At 59.4% G+C, this 21,518-nt stretch overlaps 2 protein-coding genes across 6 annotated transcripts in view; one reads left to right on the top strand and one right to left on the bottom strand.

Annotated features, from left to right (window-relative positions):
- Positions 1-373: 373 nt before the first annotated feature.
- Positions 374-21,393, top strand: DEGS2 (delta 4-desaturase, sphingolipid 2). The gene is made up of 3 exons (XM_019983564.2): positions 374-547; positions 16,176-16,918; positions 18,735-21,393. Exons 1-3 carry the CDS (start codon positions 466-468, stop codon positions 18,879-18,881), a joined length of 972 nt encoding a protein of 323 aa, XP_019839123.1. The 5' UTR covers positions 374-465; the 3' UTR covers positions 18,882-21,393.
- Positions 20,764-21,518, bottom strand: part of EVL (Enah/Vasp-like) — a 108,710-nt gene continuing 107,955 nt past the window's right edge. For 4 of the 5 annotated variants that reach the window (XM_070775702.1, XM_070775707.1, XM_070775708.1 and 1 more), the window contains one exon: positions 20,764-21,226. In XM_070775702.1, coding sequence (XP_070631803.1) covers positions 21,189-21,226 — 38 coding nt within the window. In that variant the 3' untranslated portion in view covers positions 20,764-21,188. Of the gene's footprint in view, positions 21,227-21,260; positions 21,508-21,518 lie in introns of those variants that run through there. The other variant, XM_070775701.1, reaches the window with a different exon arrangement.

Below are 21,518 nucleotides of genomic sequence, written 5' to 3'. Positions count from 1 at the left end.
CCCTGGGCCGGGGGACGGGGCGGGGGGACGCTCCTCACCGGCGGGTCCGTCGGGACAGGGGCGGCGGGAGCGCAAGTGGCTCTGGGCCGCTGAGAGAACAGGCGCCCAGCCGCGATGGAGCCTCCGGGAAGCCGGGGACACGGGCGTCCCCGTACACCCCGGGGTCCAGGGACTCCCCCGGGGTCACATTGACAGCCCATTTTCCAACCCGAGGCAACTGAGGCGCCCAGAGGCCCCGGGACTCACCTCCGCCCAGCCCGAGACCCCGCCCCCGAGGGCCTGCCCCTCCTGCTGGCCCAGGCGCTCCACGCCCCGCTCGAGGCCCCGCCCCTCCTGCTGGCCCAGGCGCTCCTGGCCCCGCCCCTGCGCCCTGAACTGGTCCTCGCGCGGCGCAGGACGACAGGTGCCTCGGAGCCGAGCCCTGCGCAGCAGCTGGGCGCTCAGAGCCGCGCTCCCAGCCCCACCATGGGCAACAGGGCGGGCCGCAGCGACTTCGAGTGGGTCTACACGGACCAGCCTCACACGCAGCGGCGCAAGGAGATGCTCGGTGAGCGCGGGCCCCAAGTAGGGACAGCCCGGGGCAGTGTGGTGTCCCAGGTCAGCCCGAGCCCGGGGAGGCGTCGCTCCTCCGCGGCCCGGATGCCCAGCAGGCCTTCCCCGACCTCTGCTTCAGAGGGTGGGGGCTCCACTCCCCGTACGGCAGCCTCCGCGGCCCAGGGTCCCCAGCTCTGGTCTGAGACTCCCTTCGCGTCTCTGCCTCTGTCCCGAGATCGGGGACCCGAGGACCTGAGCCCAGATCCGTGCGTCGTGGGAGCGCGTCTCGGCTACTCCATCCCGGCTGTGGGACGGGAGCCCCTCCCGGGACTCGAGGCGCACAGGTCAGTCCCAGGGACTGTCTTTGTGAGGGATGCGCCGCCCCCGCCCGCGAAGGCAGCTCCGTGGCCACCTGTCGTCCACCGCACCCTGGGCTCCCCTGTGCGCCGAGCGCCAGGTCCCGGCGGCCCCGCCCGAGAGGCCCCAAGCCCAGCCCCCAAACCGGGCTTTAAGGCAGAATGAACTCCTCGAAGGAAGCAAAGCTGAACGAGAGACAACTTATTTAAAAACAGCAAACAAAGGCTTACCAGAGTCTGTCCTTTATTTTGTAGCCCAATGTCCGGTGGCCCCTCTCTGTTATGTAGTGTCCTGGAAAGTCATTTTCACTTACATGGTCACCCATCCTGTGGACTCACCCACCTGCGGGCTCCATCAGTCTCTCAGAAGGACCCAGAATGTACGGTTCCTTTACCCACGATAAGGGGTTCAGGGACTCACACCTGCAGAGCAGCTCCTGCTCGGTGCCACCAAGTCGCCTCTGCAGCCGGATCGGCTTCCAGGTGAACACGGTCCCTCTCCCTAAAGTCGGCCACCATTCCACACCCTCACCCACAGCTGCAGTTGGCAAAAGTCTTTAATCTTTGCAAAACAGGTGACAAAACAACAGTATTTCATTATGACTTTAATATTTGATTTGATGACTGCTTTCAATGTCTAATTGGTCATTTAAATTTGTGTTTTGCTTTCTCTTGGGTTGGTGTTTTGCTTGTTGGGTTGTTAGAGCTCTTTGTATCGAGGTTTTTAACCCTTAGTCTTATACAATACATTGCAAATCTTCTTCCCTTTATAATCACAGGAGCTTTTTTTTTTTAAATGCATTTGAATAGATTGGATTGTTTCTTTAGAATTTTCTCTTTTGTGTCTTCCTGCTCCACCCCAAGACTAGGGAAGTATCTTCCTATTCCTTTTAAACCTTTCAGACACCGGATGCACTGAGTGGTTAATGCAGGGCTGTGCCCTGCTGTTGCTGGGGTTCCAGGGCCTGGAGACCCCTGGGTGGGTCTGTGGGTCTGTGGTTTTCTCCTATGAGGTGAGCGATAACCCTGCACTGTGTGTGGCCCCAGCATCGTCTGCTGCACTTGCGAACTTCCTGCAGGTGGCGCAGAGGGTCCTGCAGGGCTGTGTCTCCTTCCCCTCCCTGGGCTGTCCCCGCCGTCCCCCCCTTCCCCTTACAGGACTCACTGCACACCTGGCCCCAGGTGGAGAAGGCTGGGGGATGTAGCCTGGCCCACAGAGGTGCCTGGAGGGATGCAGACACTCTGGACTGTAGCCTTACTTCCCCAGTCTGCATAATGGGCACAGTCATCCTATCTGGCAGAGTGGGTATGAGGATAAAAGGAGATGTTGAGTGAGAAGGTGCTCCAGCATGGTACCCAGCACGCCAGGACGTGGAGAAGGATTCCTCTCCGAAGAGAGAAGCCACGGGCCCTGGAACCAATCCAGGAAGCATCCTGGACAGGATGACTGGGAACCCTGGAAGACCTAGAGAAGAGGGCGGCGACTTGGGCCAGGGCGGGGACAGCACAAGCTCTCAAGGGCTGACTCTCCAGGGCTCTTTGCAAATTCCCACTCTGCACTGGATGCTGCGGGTTCCTCCCCACACAGCCAGTTTTGAGCTAACGAACTTGGAATGTGTCTTCCTCCCTCCCTCCCAGGCATTGCAATTGTTGTTCCTCCACCCCGGAGTCCTTCCTGCCTGCCGTACTCGCTGGAGCTCAGCTCTCCCTCCTGCAGGAACAGCCCCCTCCCGGCCTGGGTTGAGGGAGAGTGCTCCAGTGGGATTCCCCTTCCAGCCCTTCAGGTCTTTTATCTCTTGGAGGCAGGTTTCCAGACCTAGAAGATTTGTTGACCTTGATTGTGAGCCAGGACCACACCCACTCATCAGCTTTGTGACCCTGGGCGAGTCAATAAGCTGTTGAAGAAACTGAGGTCTGATTGAGTTAAACGGGTTAATTGTAGTGCTTTGTTTGTGGAGGGCTTCCCTGGTGGCTCAGAGGGTAAAGTGTCTGCCTGCAATTCGGGAACCCTGGTTCGATCCCTGGGTTGGGAAGATCCCCTGGAGAAGGCAGTGGCAACTCACTCTGGTACTCTTGCCTGGAAAATCTCATGGATGGAGAAGCCTGTAGGCTAGAGTCTATGGTAGGCCCCAGTCTATGGGGTCCCAAAGAGTCGGACACTACTGAGCGACTTCAGCCACTTCAGTCTGTCTGACTCTTTACAACCCCATGGACTGTAGCCCGCCAGGCACCTCGGTCCATGGGATTCTCCAGGCAAGAATACTGGGATGAGTTACCATGCCCTTCTCCAGGGGATCTTCCCAACTCAGACGTCTCTTATATCTACTTGCATTGGCAGGCGGGTTCTTTACCACCAGGGAAGCTCAATCCTGGAGTCAGAACCCAGGAAGTCCTTGCGTAGAGCCAGCTGCAGTGCTCTTTGTGCAGGACCAAAGTCCACCTCCAGATCCTGCCTGGATGAAGGAGACATGCCTCCCAGGCCAGGGCTGAGGTTCCCTGAGCTGCGAGGGCAGGAGCAGAGAGCCAGTGGGGCTGTGTCCTGTCGGAGATCAGAGCCCAAGCCAGGCACTCCCAGAGGAGTAAGAGGCAGCGTTTGAATTTGTCTTTTCCAAAACAAATAGCTTTGTGATTTTTTGTTTGTTTTTGTGTTTTATTTATGAAAGGGCACACAAAAAATAATCCAAGTAAAACAAGGAAGTAAGGCTCTGGCAATTGTTGGCTTATTTGCTTAGGAAAAGCCTTTGCTGGGGCTCTCTCAGTGGCAAGTGGTTAAGCCCAGAACTGAACTGGCTGACAAGCTCAAGGGAATTCATGGAGACCACAAGAGAGGAGGGCAGGCTGGCCACAGGGCCGTTCTCTCTGCCCCTGATCCTGCTTGACCCGCCTTCTCCACGTCCGCCAGGTGGGCTGCAGCCTGCGACCACCCGGCTCTGAGATCCCACAGAGGGAACAGGCGCCTCCTCCCCTTCTGCCCTGAGCAGTGCGTCCTCCCCTTGAGCCAGCTCACCTCTGGCCAGAGCTGTGAGTCCTCTAATTAGCCAGTGGGCAGGGGCTGTGATGATGGGCAAGCCACACAACATCACATTGTGAGGGCAGAGGGAAGGGATGCTGTGCTCCGGCGAAGTTGGCTGGGGAGGGAGGGGCGCTTGGGTCCAGGGCCACGCAGACAGTAAGTGATCCCCAGGGCCCTATTTGACCTGACTGTGTCCTTCCTGGCTCGAATCCTCCAAGGCAGCGGTCCCCAACCTTTTCAGTACCAGGGAACTAGTTTCATGAAAGACAGTTTTTCGCTGGACCTGGGATGGGGTGGGGTTTGGGGATGATTCACGAGCACGACATTTCTTGTGCACTTCACTGCTATTATTATTACATCAGCTCCACCCCAGATCATCAGGCATTAGATCCTAGAGGTTGGGGACCCCTGCTCCAAGGGTTTCCCTTCCTAAAAATCTCATCTCTGCTCTGTGTCGACATCCCAGTACTCTGGTACTCTTTCTCCCTCGCTCCTGCTCTCTGACCACTCAGTGGAATATAGCTAGCCCTCCATCTGCCCATTTCACGGCTTTTGCAAACGCTGTTTGCTCTGCTTGAATTCTTTTTCCTACTCCACCTACTTCTAGGATTCCTTCAAGTCTCAGACTAAATGTCCCTTTCTCAGAAACAGTGCGTGATAGTACATGTGCACACACACATTTTGTTTGGAAATAAACAATCAGTTAGCTCTCTGGGGGAATCAAAAGTCCCTGATTTGCAGATTGGCACTTGTCAGTGTTTGTAACTATTTCCATCGTGGCCAATTTCAAGCTGCCAACAGGCATCGCTGCCCACGTTGCTGGGGAGATAGGATCATACTTGGGGGGTGACAGCGTCAGGCTGGACTGGTGGTCTACACCACAGTCTACCCAACCCTTGCTCCCCAGCATCTCTAGTCGCTCGTGCCAGGACTGTCCAGGGGCTTTATCCCCTTTCCAGCAGTGCCCAGGTGGCGCTGTGGTAAAGAATCCACCTGCCAATGCAGGAGACGTAAGACACACGGGTTCGGTCCCTAGGTTGGGAAGATCCCCTGGGGGAGAGCTTGGCAACCGACTCCAGTGTCCTTGCCTGGAGAATCCCACGGACAGAGGAGCCTGGCGGGCTACAGTCCATAGAGTCTCAAAGAGTCAGACACGACTGAAGGGACTTAGCACACAGCGGTGCCAGGGAGCACGGGGCATACAGCTTAATCCTTGCCACTGGGGAGCAGGAAGCCCTGTCTTTTCACTTAGGACATTTTTTTCATTCTTTTCTCTCCTCCTCCCCACTTTTTAAAATTTAATCTTACAGACATTTACATCTTTTTTGCATTTTTTTTAATGCAGGGCGGGACCCTGGGAGGTTAGTCGCCCTGCCCAAGGTCTCCTGGCCAGCCGGGGTTGGGCTTAGGACAAGTCTCTAACCTGGGGACACGGCCCACACCTCTGTCCCACCCTCTTCTCCACCTGGGACCTGAGAAAAGCCTGTCCCCCGTCCAGTCCCTGCACATGACTCGTGGGCAGGCTCTGGCTCACGTGGCCCCTCCCTCTCGTTCTTTCCGACCTCTGTACTGATGTGTGTGCCGCGCCCTCCTGCCTGGCCTGCTTCTAACCCACATTCTTTAATTTGTACCCACTTTTACGAGGCATGACTTACATGCCATAAAATTCGCTCATTATAAAGACACAGTCCAGCGATTTTTAGTGAGGTTACACAACCGAGTTTAGAGCGCTCCCCTCACCCCAGAGGGCCCAGGACCACTTGCAGTCACTATCCTGGACCCACATCCCGATTCTGTCCTGCGAGTTCCCGCCTGAGGGTCACAGGGCCTGGTGTGCGTCATCTCCCGGCACATCCTCGTGGGGACACACCGTGCCCCCTCTCCCGCCTCGGGGTCTGGGGCCTGGCTCGTCCCCGGAGCTTTGGCAAATATTTGTCGATGAATCAGGAGCAGGTTCAGCGGGAGGCAGGTGAGGGGGTGGGGTCGTGACTCCTGGAGGTGCTCTGGGCCCTTTCCCCCTCCCCCCCCCAACCCCCAGTGCCTCCCACACTGACCAGACAGGCCTAGCTTTGCCTTGTGGCTCGGAAACTGAAACCCAGGTGGGAGAGACAGGGCTGGGGGTGGGGGGACGGCTTAGCAGGGCTGTAGAGAAGCTGTGCAGGAGGGAGGGGTGGAGAGGGCTGGGGCGCCTTTGTCGGAGAAGCCCTTGGAAGCAGGGCTGCTCGGCTGTGTGTGTGTGTGGAGGTGGGCAGGGAAGGCACTGCACCCGGAGCAGCGCGTGGGGGTGCAGCAGGGAACTGACAGATGTCAGGGAATGTTGGAGACTAGGGAGTACCTGGTGGGGAAGGGACCCCTCCACCCCGAGCTAGTGGGATCGTCGTGGCACTTGACCTCCCTGGGGGAGGCGGTCAGAGAAGGGACCTCATGGCTGGCCAGTCGGCAGGGCCGAGGTGGGGGCCTGGGGACCACCCTAGGTGCCCACCCCCGGTGCCCGCAGAGGGTAAGGACCCAGCAGCCTTCCCTGCCCGCTGCCACCTGGCACAGCAGAGTTCGTCAGGAAAGCTTCTGGGAACAGCCAGGTGGGCATCCATGGGAGACTGCTCTGTGGGGTTGCAGTGGCCCCGGGCCCAGCCCGGGTCCTCCCTTCCCACAGGCTGCTCCTCTGCTGGGCCCTCAGGGCCTTGTGAACGAGTCCGCCATGTGTGTGAATGTATGTAAGGCATGGAGATTCCCGCCACCGGCTCCTCGACACCTCAGGGCCTGCGGCCTCCTCCCTGTTCCTCAGGGAAGACCCCCACCCCTGGGTGCTTATAGCCCAGGACTGTCAGAGCAGGCGCCTTAGGGACGGAGAGCGAGGAAGCTGGCCCAGAGAGGGACAGGGGCTTGCCCCAGGGCACACAGCAGCTGGACTGAATCAGGCTGCAGTGTGGCTCTCCTGAATGCGGACTCAGGGTTTATCTCTGGGCACTTGGCCCTGATGACTGCAGCCCAGCTTCAGGAAACAGGTCCTCTGGGACTGAAGGATCCTTGGGGACAACGAAGGAGTCAGAGAAAATCAGGTGTGGTGGAACCTCTGTGTGCCCATCTCTAAGATGGGGGCCTGGTGCCCTCCTAGGTGGACTGGTGAGGCCCCAGTGAGTGTGTCAGACGCCGAGCACATTTCACCTGCTGAGGTCCGGTTCCACACCCAGGCCCCGGCTTGCATCCAGCAGGCCCAAAGTCGAGGGTCCTGAGGGCAAGTGTCGCTCTGTCGGCCTTGCCTTGCCTTGCCCGGACCCTTCCCTGGGCCCCCAGCCCTCCTCCTGTGTCGTGCCTGGACAGTGTGACTTCCAGCAGTGACTGCTGTTCATGGCCCGCCGCCTCGGGCCCCACCTGAGTTGCTGCTGGAAAGCCATTGCATGGGTCTGGTTCCAGGTGGCAGTCCTCGCCTGGCTCCAGGCTGCCCAACTGGTCCAGAGAACCCTGAGGCACGTGTGTCCTTCGCCAGCTTCTGCGATGCTCTGCGCTGGAGGCCTGGGTGGGCAGGCCTCTCCCCTGCCGTCAGCTGAGATTGCCCAGGGCAGGGGTGTGGGCAAAGCCTGGTCAGGCTGGGCCAGGGCTCTGCTTTGGGGGCTGCCGGGCTCTTGTCCTCCTCCTCGGGCTTCACCCCTCTCCTGGGACCCGGAGAAGATGGAGCCAGTGGCTCTCCCCTCCCCAGCCGCACCCCTGAGCCCTGGAAGAGGCACCCCTCGGTCAGGCCAGCGACCCCACCCCACACCTCCATCCCCTCTTTCTGCTGTCACCCTGCCCCCTTTCCCCCATCTCGACCCCCCAGCCAGCCGTCTCCCCCCTTGCCCTCACTCGGCCTCACCTTCTCACCTGGGGCCCCTGGGGGCCTTGCTAAGTCCAGCAGGCACCTGTCCTGCCTTCCTTTCTCTGACCCTCTTTGACCCCCGCAGTGGGACACCCCAAGCCCACAGCTACAGCTATCCAGAATCTGACTGTGCCCTGTGACCTCGTTAGGCCTGCGTGGCTGGAGGTCCCCGGAACATCTTCTCGGGGAGGACCCCAAGCCTCCCAAGCTCCCCTGGGGCCCGGAAGCCCTGGCATTGAACAGGTTCAGTGTTTGCCATTCCACCTGTCCAGCAGGTGGTAGATGGAGAGTGAACCAGTTTGACCCGCTCACCAGCGCTGCGTGGGTTGGACCAGAGTTGCTGCAGTTCAGTCGCTCAGTCGTGTCCGACTCTGTGACCCCGTGGACTGCACACTCCAGGTTTCCCTGTCCTGACCAGCTCCCGGAGCTTGCTCCAACTCATATCCATCGAGTCGGTGATGCCATCCAACCATCTCATCCTCTGTCGTCCCCTTTCCTCCTCCCACCTTCAATCTCTCCCAGCATCAGGGTCTTTTCCAATGAGTCAGTTCTTAGCATCAGGTGACCAAAGTATTGGAGCTTCAGCTTCAACATCAGTCCTTCTAGTGAATATTCAGGATTGATTTCCTTTAGGACAGACTTATTGGATGTCCTTGCTGTCCAAGGGATTCTCCAGAGCGGCCCCACTTAGATGGTGCCTTTCTGGGGTCTTTACTGAAGGCTGAGTCTGTTCAGTGAGGCCTCCCAGCTGTGCCACCTCTGGCATCTGCTGCCCACCTGCCCCCAGCTGCTCTGCTGTCTGAACTCTCACAGGGTCTTGCCTGGGCCCCCCTTGGGCTGTAGCACTTGCTCTGCCCATCCCCCCACTGTCCCAGCTTGCTGGGGCGCCTCGCCCGTCTCTCTGGCCTGGACGGGGCTCTGGGCCGCGGGGAGGTGATCTGGAGCTTGGCCCCTTCTCAGATTGCCCTGAGCTGCCCAGCGTCTAGCTTGTGCATCGATCCTCTTCCCGTTGCTCCCAGCAGGTCGGCCAGGCCCAGTGGCGTAGTGGTCTGGGAGTCTGGGGCCTGTTCTCACAGGTTAAAGCACGTCTGGGGCCAGATCGGCTTCCACCATCAGCCCATGGCCCCAAGAGTCAGAAACGGGACGTTTTTACTCTCAGGTCAGGAAACTGTGTTTAATAACAACAGTAGTAACAGCTCCTAGGGCTCTGAGCCATCATCCCGGGCTCGCCACAGTCTGGATGCGGGGGAGCGGGGGGGAGCAGGCATCACCCCCATTTCCCGGATGCGGAGACCTAGGCCGGGGCAGTGTGCAGCCAGGACTTGGTCGGCCAGGGTCGGGGCCTGGGGACCGGGCACTCCTGCCCATGTTGGGGCCACGGCCAAGCTGAGGGAAGCTGGGTCCTTGGGGAACTGTAAGGAAAGCAAGAAGGGGGTGCCAGGCCAGGCAGGGGGGACCCCCAGGGCGCTCCCCTTTGTTCCACTCACGCAGGACTTACTGGCCTTGTTCGACAGACGGGGCACTGGGGACTCGCCATTCAAGGTCACAGCCCTGGCCTCTGAGCAGCGCAGGACTGGCCTGTTCCTGGGCCTGGATCCCTGAGCTGGGGTTCTGGTCCCTGCTGGCCCAGAACTTGCCAGGCTGTGGTCACCTGGAACAGGTGTGGCCTGCCCTGTGGGCCTGGCCTCCTTCCAAGGGGAACGGGGCAGCGGGGGTGGGGGCAGGCCCTGTAGAGGCTGGTGGCCCCTGGCCACCTGAGTCAGCTCCCAGGTGTGTCCGGGCAGGTAAGGGCCCAGTCCTTGATTGCTCAAGGAGGGAGGCTGGTGCCCAGAGACCCGGCCCTGCTGGTCGGGAGACTGGTGGAGCCCGGCGGGGCCTGTGGCCCCAGTCTGACATCCAGGTACGCAAAGGCCGGGGACCTTGCATTTGATGAAATGCAAGCCTGGGCTGTGGGTGAGAGCTTCCCCACTGCTGCGGTTGCAGGCGCATCCTTCTGGCCCCGGCTGTCATGCAGACACCTCTTCCTCCCCTGTTCCACCCCGCCGTGGCCGCTGGACCCCCTCCCCAGGGGGTCCCTCTCAGCCCCCCACCAGAGGCACCCATTTTCCTGGGGAACACTGAGGCCCACCCTCTGACATGTCCCTGCTCACCCTGACCCCTTCTCAGGGCCGGAACGAGCTGGAACGAGGCCTGCCCCCTGCACCCCCTCCCGAGTGGGTCCCACACGCCAGCCCCCACCCTCCGGCTGGGTCCTTGGTTTTCCTGGCCCTTCCCGGCAGGGTGATGCTGGGCTCACGCCATGCTGGCTGGTCTGCCTTGGCCAAGGCAGGCGGGCCGTGTGGCCCTCGATGGACGGGGCAAGCATGAGTGGCCACTGTGCCCAGCGCCAGGCTGGGCAGAGGTGGAGCCTGAGGCCATGTGGGCTGCTGGAGCCCCGGGCTTTCCTCATCCGCCGTCCCACTGCTGCGAGTCTCCTAGGCCTGCAGACACCACACTTGTGCCCTCACGGTCCTAGAGGTCCGATGCCTGACCCGGGTGTCATGGGGCTGCAGTTTCCTCCGGGGGCGCTGGCGGGGGAATCTGTACCCTGGCCTTTAGAGCTCCTGGAGCCGCCTGCTTCCCTTGGCTTGCGGCCCTTCCTCGTGGCCCTTCCGTCGTCACAGCCAGTGAGGGAGGTGGAGACTTTGTGCATCCTCGAACCTCCTCTCCTGCCGGCTTCCCCGCTGTCCTCAGCCTGGGGTGATGCTACCGCTGGGATAACCCAGAAGCTCCTTGCTGTTGTGAGGTCTGCAGACCAGCACCCTGGGTGCCGTGGAAATAGGGAGTAGGAGGTGGGCATCTTTGGGGGTGCTGTTCTCTGCTCCCCCCACAGTTGCCAGTCTCTCCCTCCACCTTGGGAGCTGGTTTCAGGCGGCAGGGCCTTGCTCTCCTGTCCCTGCCTCTTCTTCTGCCCGCTTGGGGCAGTGGGCATCACATGGGGGCCTCTGGCCTTCCTGGGGAAGCCAAGTGGCCTCCCACAACAGGGGGATGACCCACGTGGCTGCTGCTGGGCCACGTGGGCAGGCCTGGGAGGAAGCACCCACTGGCCTAATCCCACCACCCCCAACCCCAGCATCCCCATCTGCGGGGAGCAGCCTGGTTGCCTGTTAAACCTGCTGGGTCTCCATGTGTTGGCCGCTTGTCACAAAGCACAGATTAATCTGGGTGCCTGCTCCCAGCCAGTCAGCCCGAGGCTCCGTATCTTATCTCTCCATCCTCCCAGTGGCCTGTTGATGGTTCAGAAAGGAACCCTTGGAGCTGAGGTAACCTGCTTGGAGCTGGCATTTTTATTTTTTTACTTTTTTTCTATTATGGGAAGCTCTAACATAGAATCTGTCATTCTAACCATGCGAGCTGTGCTCAGTTGCTCAGTCGCGTCCGACTCTTTGTGATCCCATGGACTGTAGCCCGCCAGGCTCCTCTGTCCGTGGGGGTTCTCCAGGCAAGAACACTGCAGTGGGTAGTCCATCCCTTCTCCAGGGGATCTTCCTGATCCAGGAATGGAACCAGGGCCTCCTGCATCGCAGGCGGATTCTTTACCAGGACACTACATGCCTTCCGGTCACTGCCCCGCCCCCCGCCCCCAGCCCCGGCAGCCTCTGCTTTCTGCTCTGTGAACTTGCCTGTTCTGGGTACTTCACGTAAGGGGAACCATGCAGTCTGTGGCCTTTGGCTGCTCTCACCCTGCGTAATGCCTTCAAGGTTCATCCTATTTTAAGTTGCCTGGGTCAGTCCTTTATTCCTGTTTTTGGAGGAAGAGGTGCTGGTAGTTTATTCGGGAGTCAATTCCCAGGAGCAGGATTAAGGATGCTGACCTTGTGAAGTGGGGAAGTCAGAAAGTCAATATAAGGAATTTTTGTTTTCCCGTAGCCCCCAACTTTACTATTTGAATATTTGCAACTCTGACTCTATACATAAGTTTTAATTTCTTACAAAACTCTACATTCCATATTGCTAGGTCACTTTGCTGTCCATCTCACATCACATTTTCATCAAGAGGTATTTCCCCAAATGACAACCGGCCTGACTGTGTGCTTGCTGTTGTTGTTTTCAGTTGCTAAGTTGTGTCTGACTCTTTCAACCCCATGGACGGTAGACTTCCAGGCTCCTCTGTCCATGGGATCTCCCAGGCAAGAATACTGGAGTGGGTTGCCATTTCCTTCTCCATGTAAGGATTTTTTAAATTGAAGTATAACTGACCTATAACATTATATTTATATTACCTTCAGGTATACAACATAATGATTAAAAAAATTTTTTTAATGGAAATACAGTCGATTTATAATGTTTCACATATACAGTAAAATGGTTCAGTTATATAATATACATGCATATAAATATATATAATTTTTTTACATTCTCTTCCATTATAGATTATTACAAGATATTGAGGATAGTTCCCTATGCTTCACAGTAGGTCCTTGTTGATTATCTATGTTATATATAGTAATGTGGATATTTTAATCCTAAATACCTAATTTATCCCTCCCCCCAACACAATGATTTCATGTATTTCAAAATGACTCCCATAAGTCTGGTTAACATCTGTCATCTTACAGTGTTACAATTTTTTATCTTGATGAGTTGATGAGTTCTTGGATGACAAATTCCCCCTTTTTTTTTTCCAGTTTTGAGATGTAATTCCCAGATAACATAAGTTTAAAGTGTACAGCATAATGGTTTGATATGTGTATATGCTGCAAAACGATTACCGTAGTAAGTTTAGTTGGCATGGGATGACGAATTCTTGGTGAGAACTTTCAAGACCTGCTTTTGTAGCTGTGATCACCATCCTGGGTATTACGTCCCTATGTCCTGCTTGTTTTCTAACTGGAAGTTTCGTTCCTCCCTGAGGCCGAATAATATTCTATTGTGTGGCTGGACCTCATTTTTGTTTATCTGCTTATCAGTTAATGGACACTTGGGTTGTTCCTACTTTCTGGCTGTTGTGAATAGCTCTCTGAACATGGGTGTGCGTGTTATCTATTGTGTCCCTGAATTTAAATTCTTTAGGAGTGGAACTGCGTGGTCTTATGGTTAATTCCATTTTTAACTTTACGAGGAACCTTCCGATTGCTCTCCGCAGCGGCTGCACCATTCTGCATTCCCACTGGCAACATACAGACAAGGGTCGCTGTTTCTCCGCAGCCGTGTCGGCACCTGTTATTTTCTGGTTTGCTGAGCGGCTCGGAGTCGGGACCGCACTGTGGTGCTGGCGGCACCCTGGTGACTGACGATCGAGCATCTTCTCACGTACTTAGAGGACCAGGTGCGCGTCTTTGGAGAAACATCTATTCAAGTTCCTTTGCCCATTTTTCATTGGGCTGTTTGTCTTTTTGTTTGGGGGTTGAATGAGATCTTTATACATTCTGGTTATTAGACCCTCTTTCCAGAGCTGGAATTTGAACCTGTTATGAACGCTGCTCCCTTCCAACCCCACCTGGGGATGCTGTGGTCCTTGGGGGCCCATTAAGCAGGGCTGAGATTTATCATCCATCCTGGGCTTGCTTGTGCTTTCCCAAGTTCAGGTTTGACACTGTGCTGTGACCACCATTCTCTTGGACCTGATTAGGTGGTGTCCTTTGCAGATTCAGGGAGAGCTCTCTGGATCAAAGGACCCAGGCAGTTGTGCGAGGTTTGGAAGCTTGGCAGTGGCCCCAGCGGTAGAGGGAAGGAGCCGGAATAAGAACAGGGGGTGGGGCAGGAGGGCTTCCCTGGGGTTCAGTGGTAAAAAAGTAAGTGAAGGTCACTCAGTAGTGTCCAACTCTGTGAGTCCATGGACTGTAGCCTTCCAGGCTCCTCTGTCCATGGGATTCTCTGGGCCAGAATACTGGAGTGGGTAGCTGTTCCCTTCTCCAGGGGATCTTCTCAACCCAGGGATCGAACCCAGGTCTCTCACACTGCAGGTGGATTCTCTTAGCATATGAGCCACCAGGGAAGCCCAAGAACACTGGAGTGGGTACCCTATCCCTTCTCCAGGGGATCTTCCTGACCCAGTGATCAAACCAGGATCTCCTGCATTGCAGGCGGATTCTTTACCAGCTGAGCTATCGGGGAAGCCCCAGTGGTAAAGAATCTGCCTGCCAATACAAGAGATATGAGTTCAGTCCCTGGTCCCAGAAGATGGTACATGCCATGGAGCAACTAAGCCCGTGCACGACAACCATTGCACCTGTGCTCTAGAGCGCGCAGACCACAACTACGGAGCCCACACTCCCTAGAGCCCGTGCTCTGCAAAGAGAAGCCGCCACAACGAGAAGCCTGGTACCATGACCAGAGGGTAGCCCCTGCTTGATGCAATTAGAGAAAAGCCCTTGTAGCAACGAAGACCCAGCACAGCCCAAAATAAAGAAGTAAAATTGTATATTAAAAAAATAACAGGGGGCAGGGGTATGATATTCAGAGCCCACCCTGGCCCCCGGCTGGCTGTCTTGAGGCCGAGTGTAGCGCGATGCTCACTTGCTTGGAGCCCAAACCACTGCAGCTGCCAGACGAGGTGACAGCTCGGTGGGAGTGTTGCTGCGTAGGCAGCGGGGCTCTAAGTGCTGCCGGGGGCTTCTGTGGGCCTCCTGGGCAGAGGTTCCAGGACATGGGGACCCCCACAGCGACAACTGGCATCTCTAGCCGACGCGAGCTGGCCCGCCATCAGGAGCCAGGACCAGTCTGGGGGACACACACCTCGCAAGGCACATCCGGCCCGTGCGTGTCCCTCTGAGACTCAGAGGCCCAGGGAGGGTGGCACCACAGCTACCCAGCGAGATCAGGGCCAACCTTGAGATGGGCTTGTGGTGCCACTGCGGCTTCGGTGGGGGGACTTGGAGCGAGCTTCCCCCCTGACTGGACAGAATTCCTTGGCTCTTGTGTGTTTCGCCTTGCATACCCCCAGGGACAGGCAGCTCACCACCTCTAAAACAGTTGATTCCATTGCTGAGTGGCTCTGACAGGAAGTTCTCTGTGGGGAGGAAGGAGAAGCTGTTACCTGCTTCCCATTCTGAGCGCAAAAGGGAAGCGACTTCCTGGGTCACTCAGAGGGACGAGCAGGCCAAGATCTGACGCTGGCCTGGTCAATTCGAGTCAGGGCCCGGCCTCTGCTGCAGCCCTGGAGAACCTCTTCCCAGGCCAGCCTGAGGCTGCCCAGCTGCTGGCTGGCAGGAGGGGTGGACATGGGCACACTGGAGTCAGGCACTGATGGTCCTGAGGGCGCCTGAACCCTCACTGGCCTCAGTCCCCACCCGTGTGCCCGGGCACTGGCCCCACCTGAGGAACCCAGGGACAGAGCGGACCTGGGGTGGGCGCGTGACTGTCCCCTTGAGCGCGCGTCGCCCCTGCCCTGTCCCTCCCGGCCTCTGGACACAGCACCAGCCAGCTCGGCAACCTTGCGCCTGGCCCTGCCTACCCCCTCCAGCCAAGCAGAGGTTTCCAGCAGGTGCTGCCCTCTAGACCAGGGGCCCCGACTCACCCTTTTCTCTCCCAGCTGCTCCTGAAGGCCCTCTTCTGCTTGGGCAACTCCCACTGTCATTGTGTTCTCCCTTTTCTGTTAAACGAAATACAGAAAAGTACAAACGATGTGATAACAAACACCCCACCCCCACCCCAATAAGCATATCCAACGTTTTATCATATTTCCTTCAGATTCTGTTTAAAAGAACTGAAACACAGACAAAGCCAGAGCCCTCCACATTCCCCTCCCCCAGCTCCGCTGCCCCCTCCCAGGGCCCAGACAGTCTGCTGGTGGCCCCCCCCTTGAAGACCCAATCACGCACAGCACCGCGTGGGTATCGAACAGGCAGCTCCTGGCAGCTGCTTTGATTTCGGGCATCAGAAAATCTGTGATCCAGGCTGACACCTGAGGCTGGTGACCAAGACCCGCCACTCTGGGAAGTCTCCCCAGAGCCCCCCTGGGTGGGGGGGGTGGAGGAGAGTCTGCAGGTGCACAGAGTTTGCAGGACTCTCTGGGTCACTGCCTGGGGGCTTGATGGTGGAGGGGAAAGGCTGGAGGGAGGGAAGAGAGCAGGAAAAATGGGAGGAAGAGAGGAAGGGGAAAAAAAAAAAGAGGAAGGGGGAGGGGGAGAGGAGGGGGAAGGGCGAGGAAGAAGGGGGAAGGGGAGGAGGGAAAGTGGAAGGAGGGGGAGGGGAGGCCAGCAGGGGCGGGGGCGGGGGCGGGGGCGGGGGCGGGGGGGGGAGGGAGGGAAAGCAGGGGGAGGGGGAGGGCCGGTGGGGAGAGGGGAAGGAGGGGGGGAGGGGAGGGGTGGGGGGAGGGTCGGGTCGGGGCGGGAGGGGAAGCAGGGGGAGGGGAAGGGCCGGCGAGGGAGGGGAAGCACGGATTTGGGATCCAGGCGGCCAGTGCCCACCTCACCTTCTCCCCCGCCCTTCCCTGCAGCCAAGTACCCGGCCATCAAGGCCCTGATGCGGCCGGACCCCTACCTCAAGTGGACGGTAACGGCAATGGTGCTGGCGCAGCTGCTGGCCTGCTGGCTGGCGCAGGGGCTGGCGTGGCGCTGGCTCTTCTTCTGGGCCTACGCCTTCGGGGGCTGCGTGAACCACTCCCTGACGCTGGCCATCCACGACATCTCGCACAACACCGCCTTCGGCACGGGCCGCCCTTCCCGCAACCGCTGGTTTGCCATCTTCGCCAACCTGCCCGTGGGCTTGCCCTACGCCGCCAGCTTCAAGAAGTACCACGTGGACCACCACCGCTACCTGGGTGGCGACGGGCTGGACGTGGACGTGCCCACGTACTTCGAGGGCCGGCTCTTCTGCACGCCGGCCCGCAAGCTGCTCTGGCTGGCCCTGCAGCCATTCTTCTACACTCTGCGGCCGCTCTGCGTGCACCCCAAGGCCATGACCCGCATGGAGCTGTGCAACACCCTGGTGCAGCTGGCGGCCGACGCTACCATCTATGCCCTCTGGGGGCTCAAGCCCATGGTCTACCTGCTGGCCAGCTCCCTGCTGGGTCTGGGCCTGCACCCCATCTCGGGCCACTTTGTGGCTGAGCACTACATGTTCCTCAAGGGCCACGAGACCTACTCCTACTATGGGCCCCTCAACTGGATCACCTTCAATGTGGGCTACCACATGGAACATCATGACTTCCCCAGCATCCCCAGCTGCAACCTGCCCCTGGTAGGCGGGGTCAGGCCGCTGCCGGGATGTGTTGGGGGGTGAGGCGTGGGGGGGTGAGGCGGGGAGGCTGGGGAGGGCTTTGGGCTGCACTGTGGCCTCTTTTTCTCTCCTGCTGACCACCGGGTGGCCACGTTCTCCCTTGTGGTCCCCAGGGCAGGAGGAAAGGCCACGAGGCACATGGAGTGCCTGACTGGAGAACAAGGAGGTGAATTCAGGGTGGGCAGGGGCTCGAGGGGCATGTTACAGTTCAGGCCTCTTGGTTTAATGAGAGCCTGTTTGAGCACAGCGGTGACGGTCACGGGCGGGCTGTGTGTCTTGGGCCCACCCGCTGGCCCTCTCTGTGCCTCAGAGGGTGCGGCAGTAGCACTGGTGTGGGTGAAGCAACCGCCTTTTGACCCTGTCCCTCCTTGTTCTTGTCCCTGCCCTGTGACCCTCCAGGGCCCCCTCATGGCACAGAGGACAGAGAGCCTTGCCCTTTGTGACCCAAGGGGTCTGGCCTGAGCTGTCTCAGAGTGAAGCCTCCAGCCTGGGCTGGTGCCTGCGTCCTGGGAGACCTGGGGTTGGAGAATGTCTAAAGGAGCAAGAGGGGGCAGGCGGGGGGGCCTTCCGCTCTGCTGCTGGCTGGTTAGAGCAGAGGTGCGGTGCCCAGGGAGGCTGGAGGTTGCTGTGTTGGGAATAGTGAGTGTGCGGAGTCTGTGTGTGTGTGTGTCCCTGTGTGTTCACGTGGTTAGGTGTGCCTGTATGTACATGCATGTCTGGGTGTGCCTGTTCACCCACCCACGTGTGTCTGAGTGTGTGTGAGCACTGGTCTGGGTGTGCAGGTGTCCGTACCGTGCCCACCCAGTGACTTCTGCACAGCACCGAGGTCCTGCTCTGCTGAGCACTGTCTCATGGGTGCCTCACCACAAGCCCATGTGACATTTCAAGGTCATCATGCCCATTTCATAGATGAGAAGGCAGAGGCTCAGGTTGGGGGGTGGTTCCCTGCTCCCAGGAAGCAGCAGAGCCAGACCCTTGACCCAAGATGCTAACAGGAGCATCTGGTGTCAGCTGTGACCCTTTACTCCTCCCAAGCAAAGTCAAAGGCTCCCAGCTCCCACCTTTCGGGTCCCCTCATCCCCCTCATCCCCCCTCCCGCCCCATCTTTGGCTCTAAAGCAGGTCCTGCGCACCTGGCGAGTCCTCGGCCGCCTCGGGGGCGGGGGCGGGGAAGGGGAGGCCTTTCCCGAGGTCGGCGAGCAGGGGACATGCTGGTGTGGATGTAGCTGCTGAGGCTGGAGCACTTCCTGGAGGAGGCGGGCTGAGGGTGTCAGGTGCAGAGGGGGGCAGGGAGCTGGAGTGGGAAACAACAGGTACTGAGGCCAGAGCGGAAGGTGATGGGGTGAGGGCGTGGTGGGAGCCGAGGTCAGAGGAGAGTCTGCAGGTTCACGAGGGCATCTTGTGCCGGCACGGAGGCGCGGGGACAGACCGTGGTTCAGCAGGACTCAGAACTCCGGCCCACCCCAGGGCTCCTGGATCGGAGACTTGGGGTGTGGGCCCCCGGGAAGGAGGGGAGTGTGCATTTTAATTCCTCACCCTACTTGGGGCCGGGGGGGAGGGGCAGGGGGGTGGGAGTGTGAGGAGCTCAGCGCCTCCTGGTGCCAATGGCCCCTCCGCCTTCGGGCAGCGCCTGCGGCCTCCTGCTTGGCTCAGCTGGAGGACACGGGAAGCCTCATCGCGCGGACAGGGCGTGCGCGTGCTTATGTAGTCTGTGTGCTCGCACGTTTCTGCGTGCGTGCGCGCGCGCGGCCTCTGACCCGCTCGTCCCTCCCCTGCAGGTACGGAAGATCGCGCCCGAGTACTACGACCACCTGCCCCAGCATCACTCGTGGGTGAAGGTGCTCTGGGATTTTGTGTTCGACGACTCCCTGGGGCCCTTTGCGCGGGTGAAGCGGGTGTGCAAGCTGGCGGAGAACCGCCTGTGAGCCCCACAGCCGGCCGGTGCCCTGGGGCCCGTGTGCCCCGCTGGATGCAGGGCTGGCTGTCACCGTCCCACGGCCTAGTGTCCAGAACTGGTTCGGCTGTATTTGGTTCCCGCGCCCTGAGCCACTGCTCACTGGTGGCAGCGGGCACGGATGGCGGCTCGGGTTGTACATGGACCGGTGACCTCAGGCCGGCCCTCCCTTTCAGGGCTGGGCCTGACCCTGCCCTGGGCACTCTACGCTTAAGGAGCAGTCCTCCGGCGTCCCCATGGCCTAAATTAAATCCAGCGTTGGTTTTCAAGTCCCCAGAGCCTGCTTCCCCTGATTGGGCCTGGCTCCCTGCAAGCAGGGCCTGCCCTGTGCCCCCTCGTGGGGACCACACTGAGGCAGCATTCTGGCTGGCCCCAGGCATGGGCAGAGGTCCATGCGGCCCTCGGCCCATGCTCTTGCCTTAGCCCGCCCCCTGCCCTGGTCTGCCTCACCCCTGCTCCAGCTTGAGCCCACACCCTCACCAGCTCAGATGTGAAGATGGAGAAGGTACCACGGGCCGGGGAGATGGCGGGTGGACAGGTGGCCAGACCAAGGGGTGACAGCCCAAGTGAAGGGCAGCTCTGATGGTGTCTCCAGGACGTGGGGCACAGCCTGTCCTGGCTAAGCCAAGGGCTGATGGCACAGATGAGGGGGAGGCCTCAGCAGCCCCTGGCCCAGGGAGGGCTGTGTTGGGATGGGGGTCTGGGTCTCCCAGAGGCAGGCAGGCAGCAGGAGGGTGCTTGGGTGAGAGAAACACAGCACCCCTTGGAGACGTGAGGCTGTAGAAGCCGAGGACCACCCTGGGGGCAGGTGTGGGGCTGGGAGTGGCCGAGTGGTCTGACCACTGGGATGGCCCAGGAGACCCCTGCGCTAGATGCTAGAGGGCAGTGTTGCTGGGCAGGGAGCTCCGAGAGCCCAGCTGAGCCCTCCCGGTTGCCAGGCGCTTATCTGACCCTGCCCAGAGCTGAAGGTGGGCCCAGGGCTGTCAACCGTCCTAGGAGGAGGCAGCTCAGCAACTGGGAACACCCCGTGGACACCTGCCAGCCCTCCTCCCCACGGCCCCAGGATTCCTGGACTGTGGAAGGTGGGAGGAGCTGCACAGAGTACCTCTTGGAACTGTGGGTTGAAGCTGCTCCCCTCCTGACACACAGAGCAGGCTTCCTCTGTCTCTCAGTTGCTGGGAGCATGCACTGAGATGGACTATGTCTAGCCTGGCCAGCAAGTGGTCCTGTTGTCCTGAGCCAGACTGGGGGGTGATGGTGGGGGCTCCTCCCATGGCCCTCAGAGTATGGCTGGGCCAGGGCCTGGGCACACTGCTGTCCTGGAGGCCGGGGGATGGTCACAGGATTTCAAAGCTTTCCTACTAGCTGGGGCCACTCTGGGCGAAGGGGCAGCAGTGGCCAGCGCTGAGGGCCAGACCCTTTGTGGTTCAGCCCTGCATGGTCTGAGACGTGCCTCTGATGGGCACAGGGGCTGCAGGAGACTGGGGGCAGGGCAGAGGCCACACCTGCTTGCCTTGCCTTCCAGTCTGGCTGAGCCCGAGTCACAGGGCCCCATCTGTGAGGTTGGGGTGGGGGTTTGAGCAGGTGCACCCTCCTGGCCCCTTTGATGCTCCTGCACGGGTCCCATACAGGGCCCACCTCCCTGGAGGAGGCTGGCCAGGGGCAGCCCCAGGACTCCCGCTGGAAGTGCCTGAGCTGGCAGCTCACATACCATCCTTCCTTGCCTCACTCCCAAGGCCCCCGCCTTGACCCCCCTACTCCGGGCACCACTCTGCAGACCCTCCCCCAAGAAGAGGCCTCCTCAGCCAGGCGCGACCAGGAGCTGGCGCTGAGTGAACAAGCCAGAGCCGGGGTGTGGACAGTAAGCGTTTATTACCAAGTGGACACAGACGGCTTGGTGTGTGGACAGACCCTCGCCGCCGGGATGCGGGGAGGAGCCGTGTGGAAGCGGCCGCCGCTCCCGAGGGCACCTAGGAGAAAACTTGAGACCTTCTAACAAGGCGCGTGACTTGGGGTGTCTTCTCTATGAACCCAAAGAAACGTACACTTAAATAGATAGAAAATACAAAAAAGGCGGCAGGCCTGGCGTTGTCAGGTCGGATCTAAAAAATCCAGGAACTGAACCTTTCTCCTCATTTTAATATTTATCACCGGTTAAGACTTAAACGAAGCGTGTCCTGGCTTCAGTGCGGGCTGAGTGCCGGAGGCCTGGGCGCCGGGCTCCGTGGGGTCCCCGCCGTCAGCTGGCCCAGGTCATGGCGGCATCGGGGGTTCTGGCCTACGAGGTGCTGATCCCGCTCAGCTCCTGCCTGATGGCTGAGGGACAGGACGGGAGAGGGCTCAGTCCCTCAGCTGCCCACTCGCGGGGCTGTGCCCACCGCTACAAGCAGGTGGAGACCAAGGTGCCCCCAGCCCGCCCTGACCCCTCTGGCCCATGGCCTCCTGAGGCAGGGGCGCCCAGCAATAAAGTGGGGTTAACAGTTGGCCTCTGTGTCTCTTTTTGTTGGCTCCCGCTGTCTCCCCTCTTCATTCATTAACTCCTTATCTGCCCATCCCAGCCTGGTAGGGGACTGGACGAACAGGAAGTTGAGCGCTCTCTGTTGGATCA

This window comes from Bos indicus, chromosome 21 (genome assembly GCF_029378745.1).
Source record: "Bos indicus isolate NIAB-ARS_2022 breed Sahiwal x Tharparkar chromosome 21, NIAB-ARS_B.indTharparkar_mat_pri_1.0, whole genome shotgun sequence".
NCBI lineage: Eukaryota > Metazoa > Chordata > Mammalia > Artiodactyla > Bovidae > Bos > Bos indicus.
The sequence above is the reverse complement of the archived record's forward strand: the minus strand, read 5'-3'. Positions and strand labels throughout refer to the sequence as shown.

Bases quoted from the DNA above. Each gene is read 5' to 3' on its own strand.
- DEGS2 (XM_019983564.2), top strand. From the start codon at position 466: ATGGGCAACAGGGCGGGCCGCAGCGACTTCGAGTGGGTCTACACGGAC. The intron at 548-16,175 runs GTGAGCGCGGGC...CCTTCCCTGCAG, and splicing joins GCGGCGCAAGGAGATGCTCG to CCAAGTACCCGGCCATCAAG. The intron at 16,919-18,734 runs GTAGGCGGGGTC...CCTCCCCTGCAG, and splicing joins CCAGCTGCAACCTGCCCCTG to GTACGGAAGATCGCGCCCGA.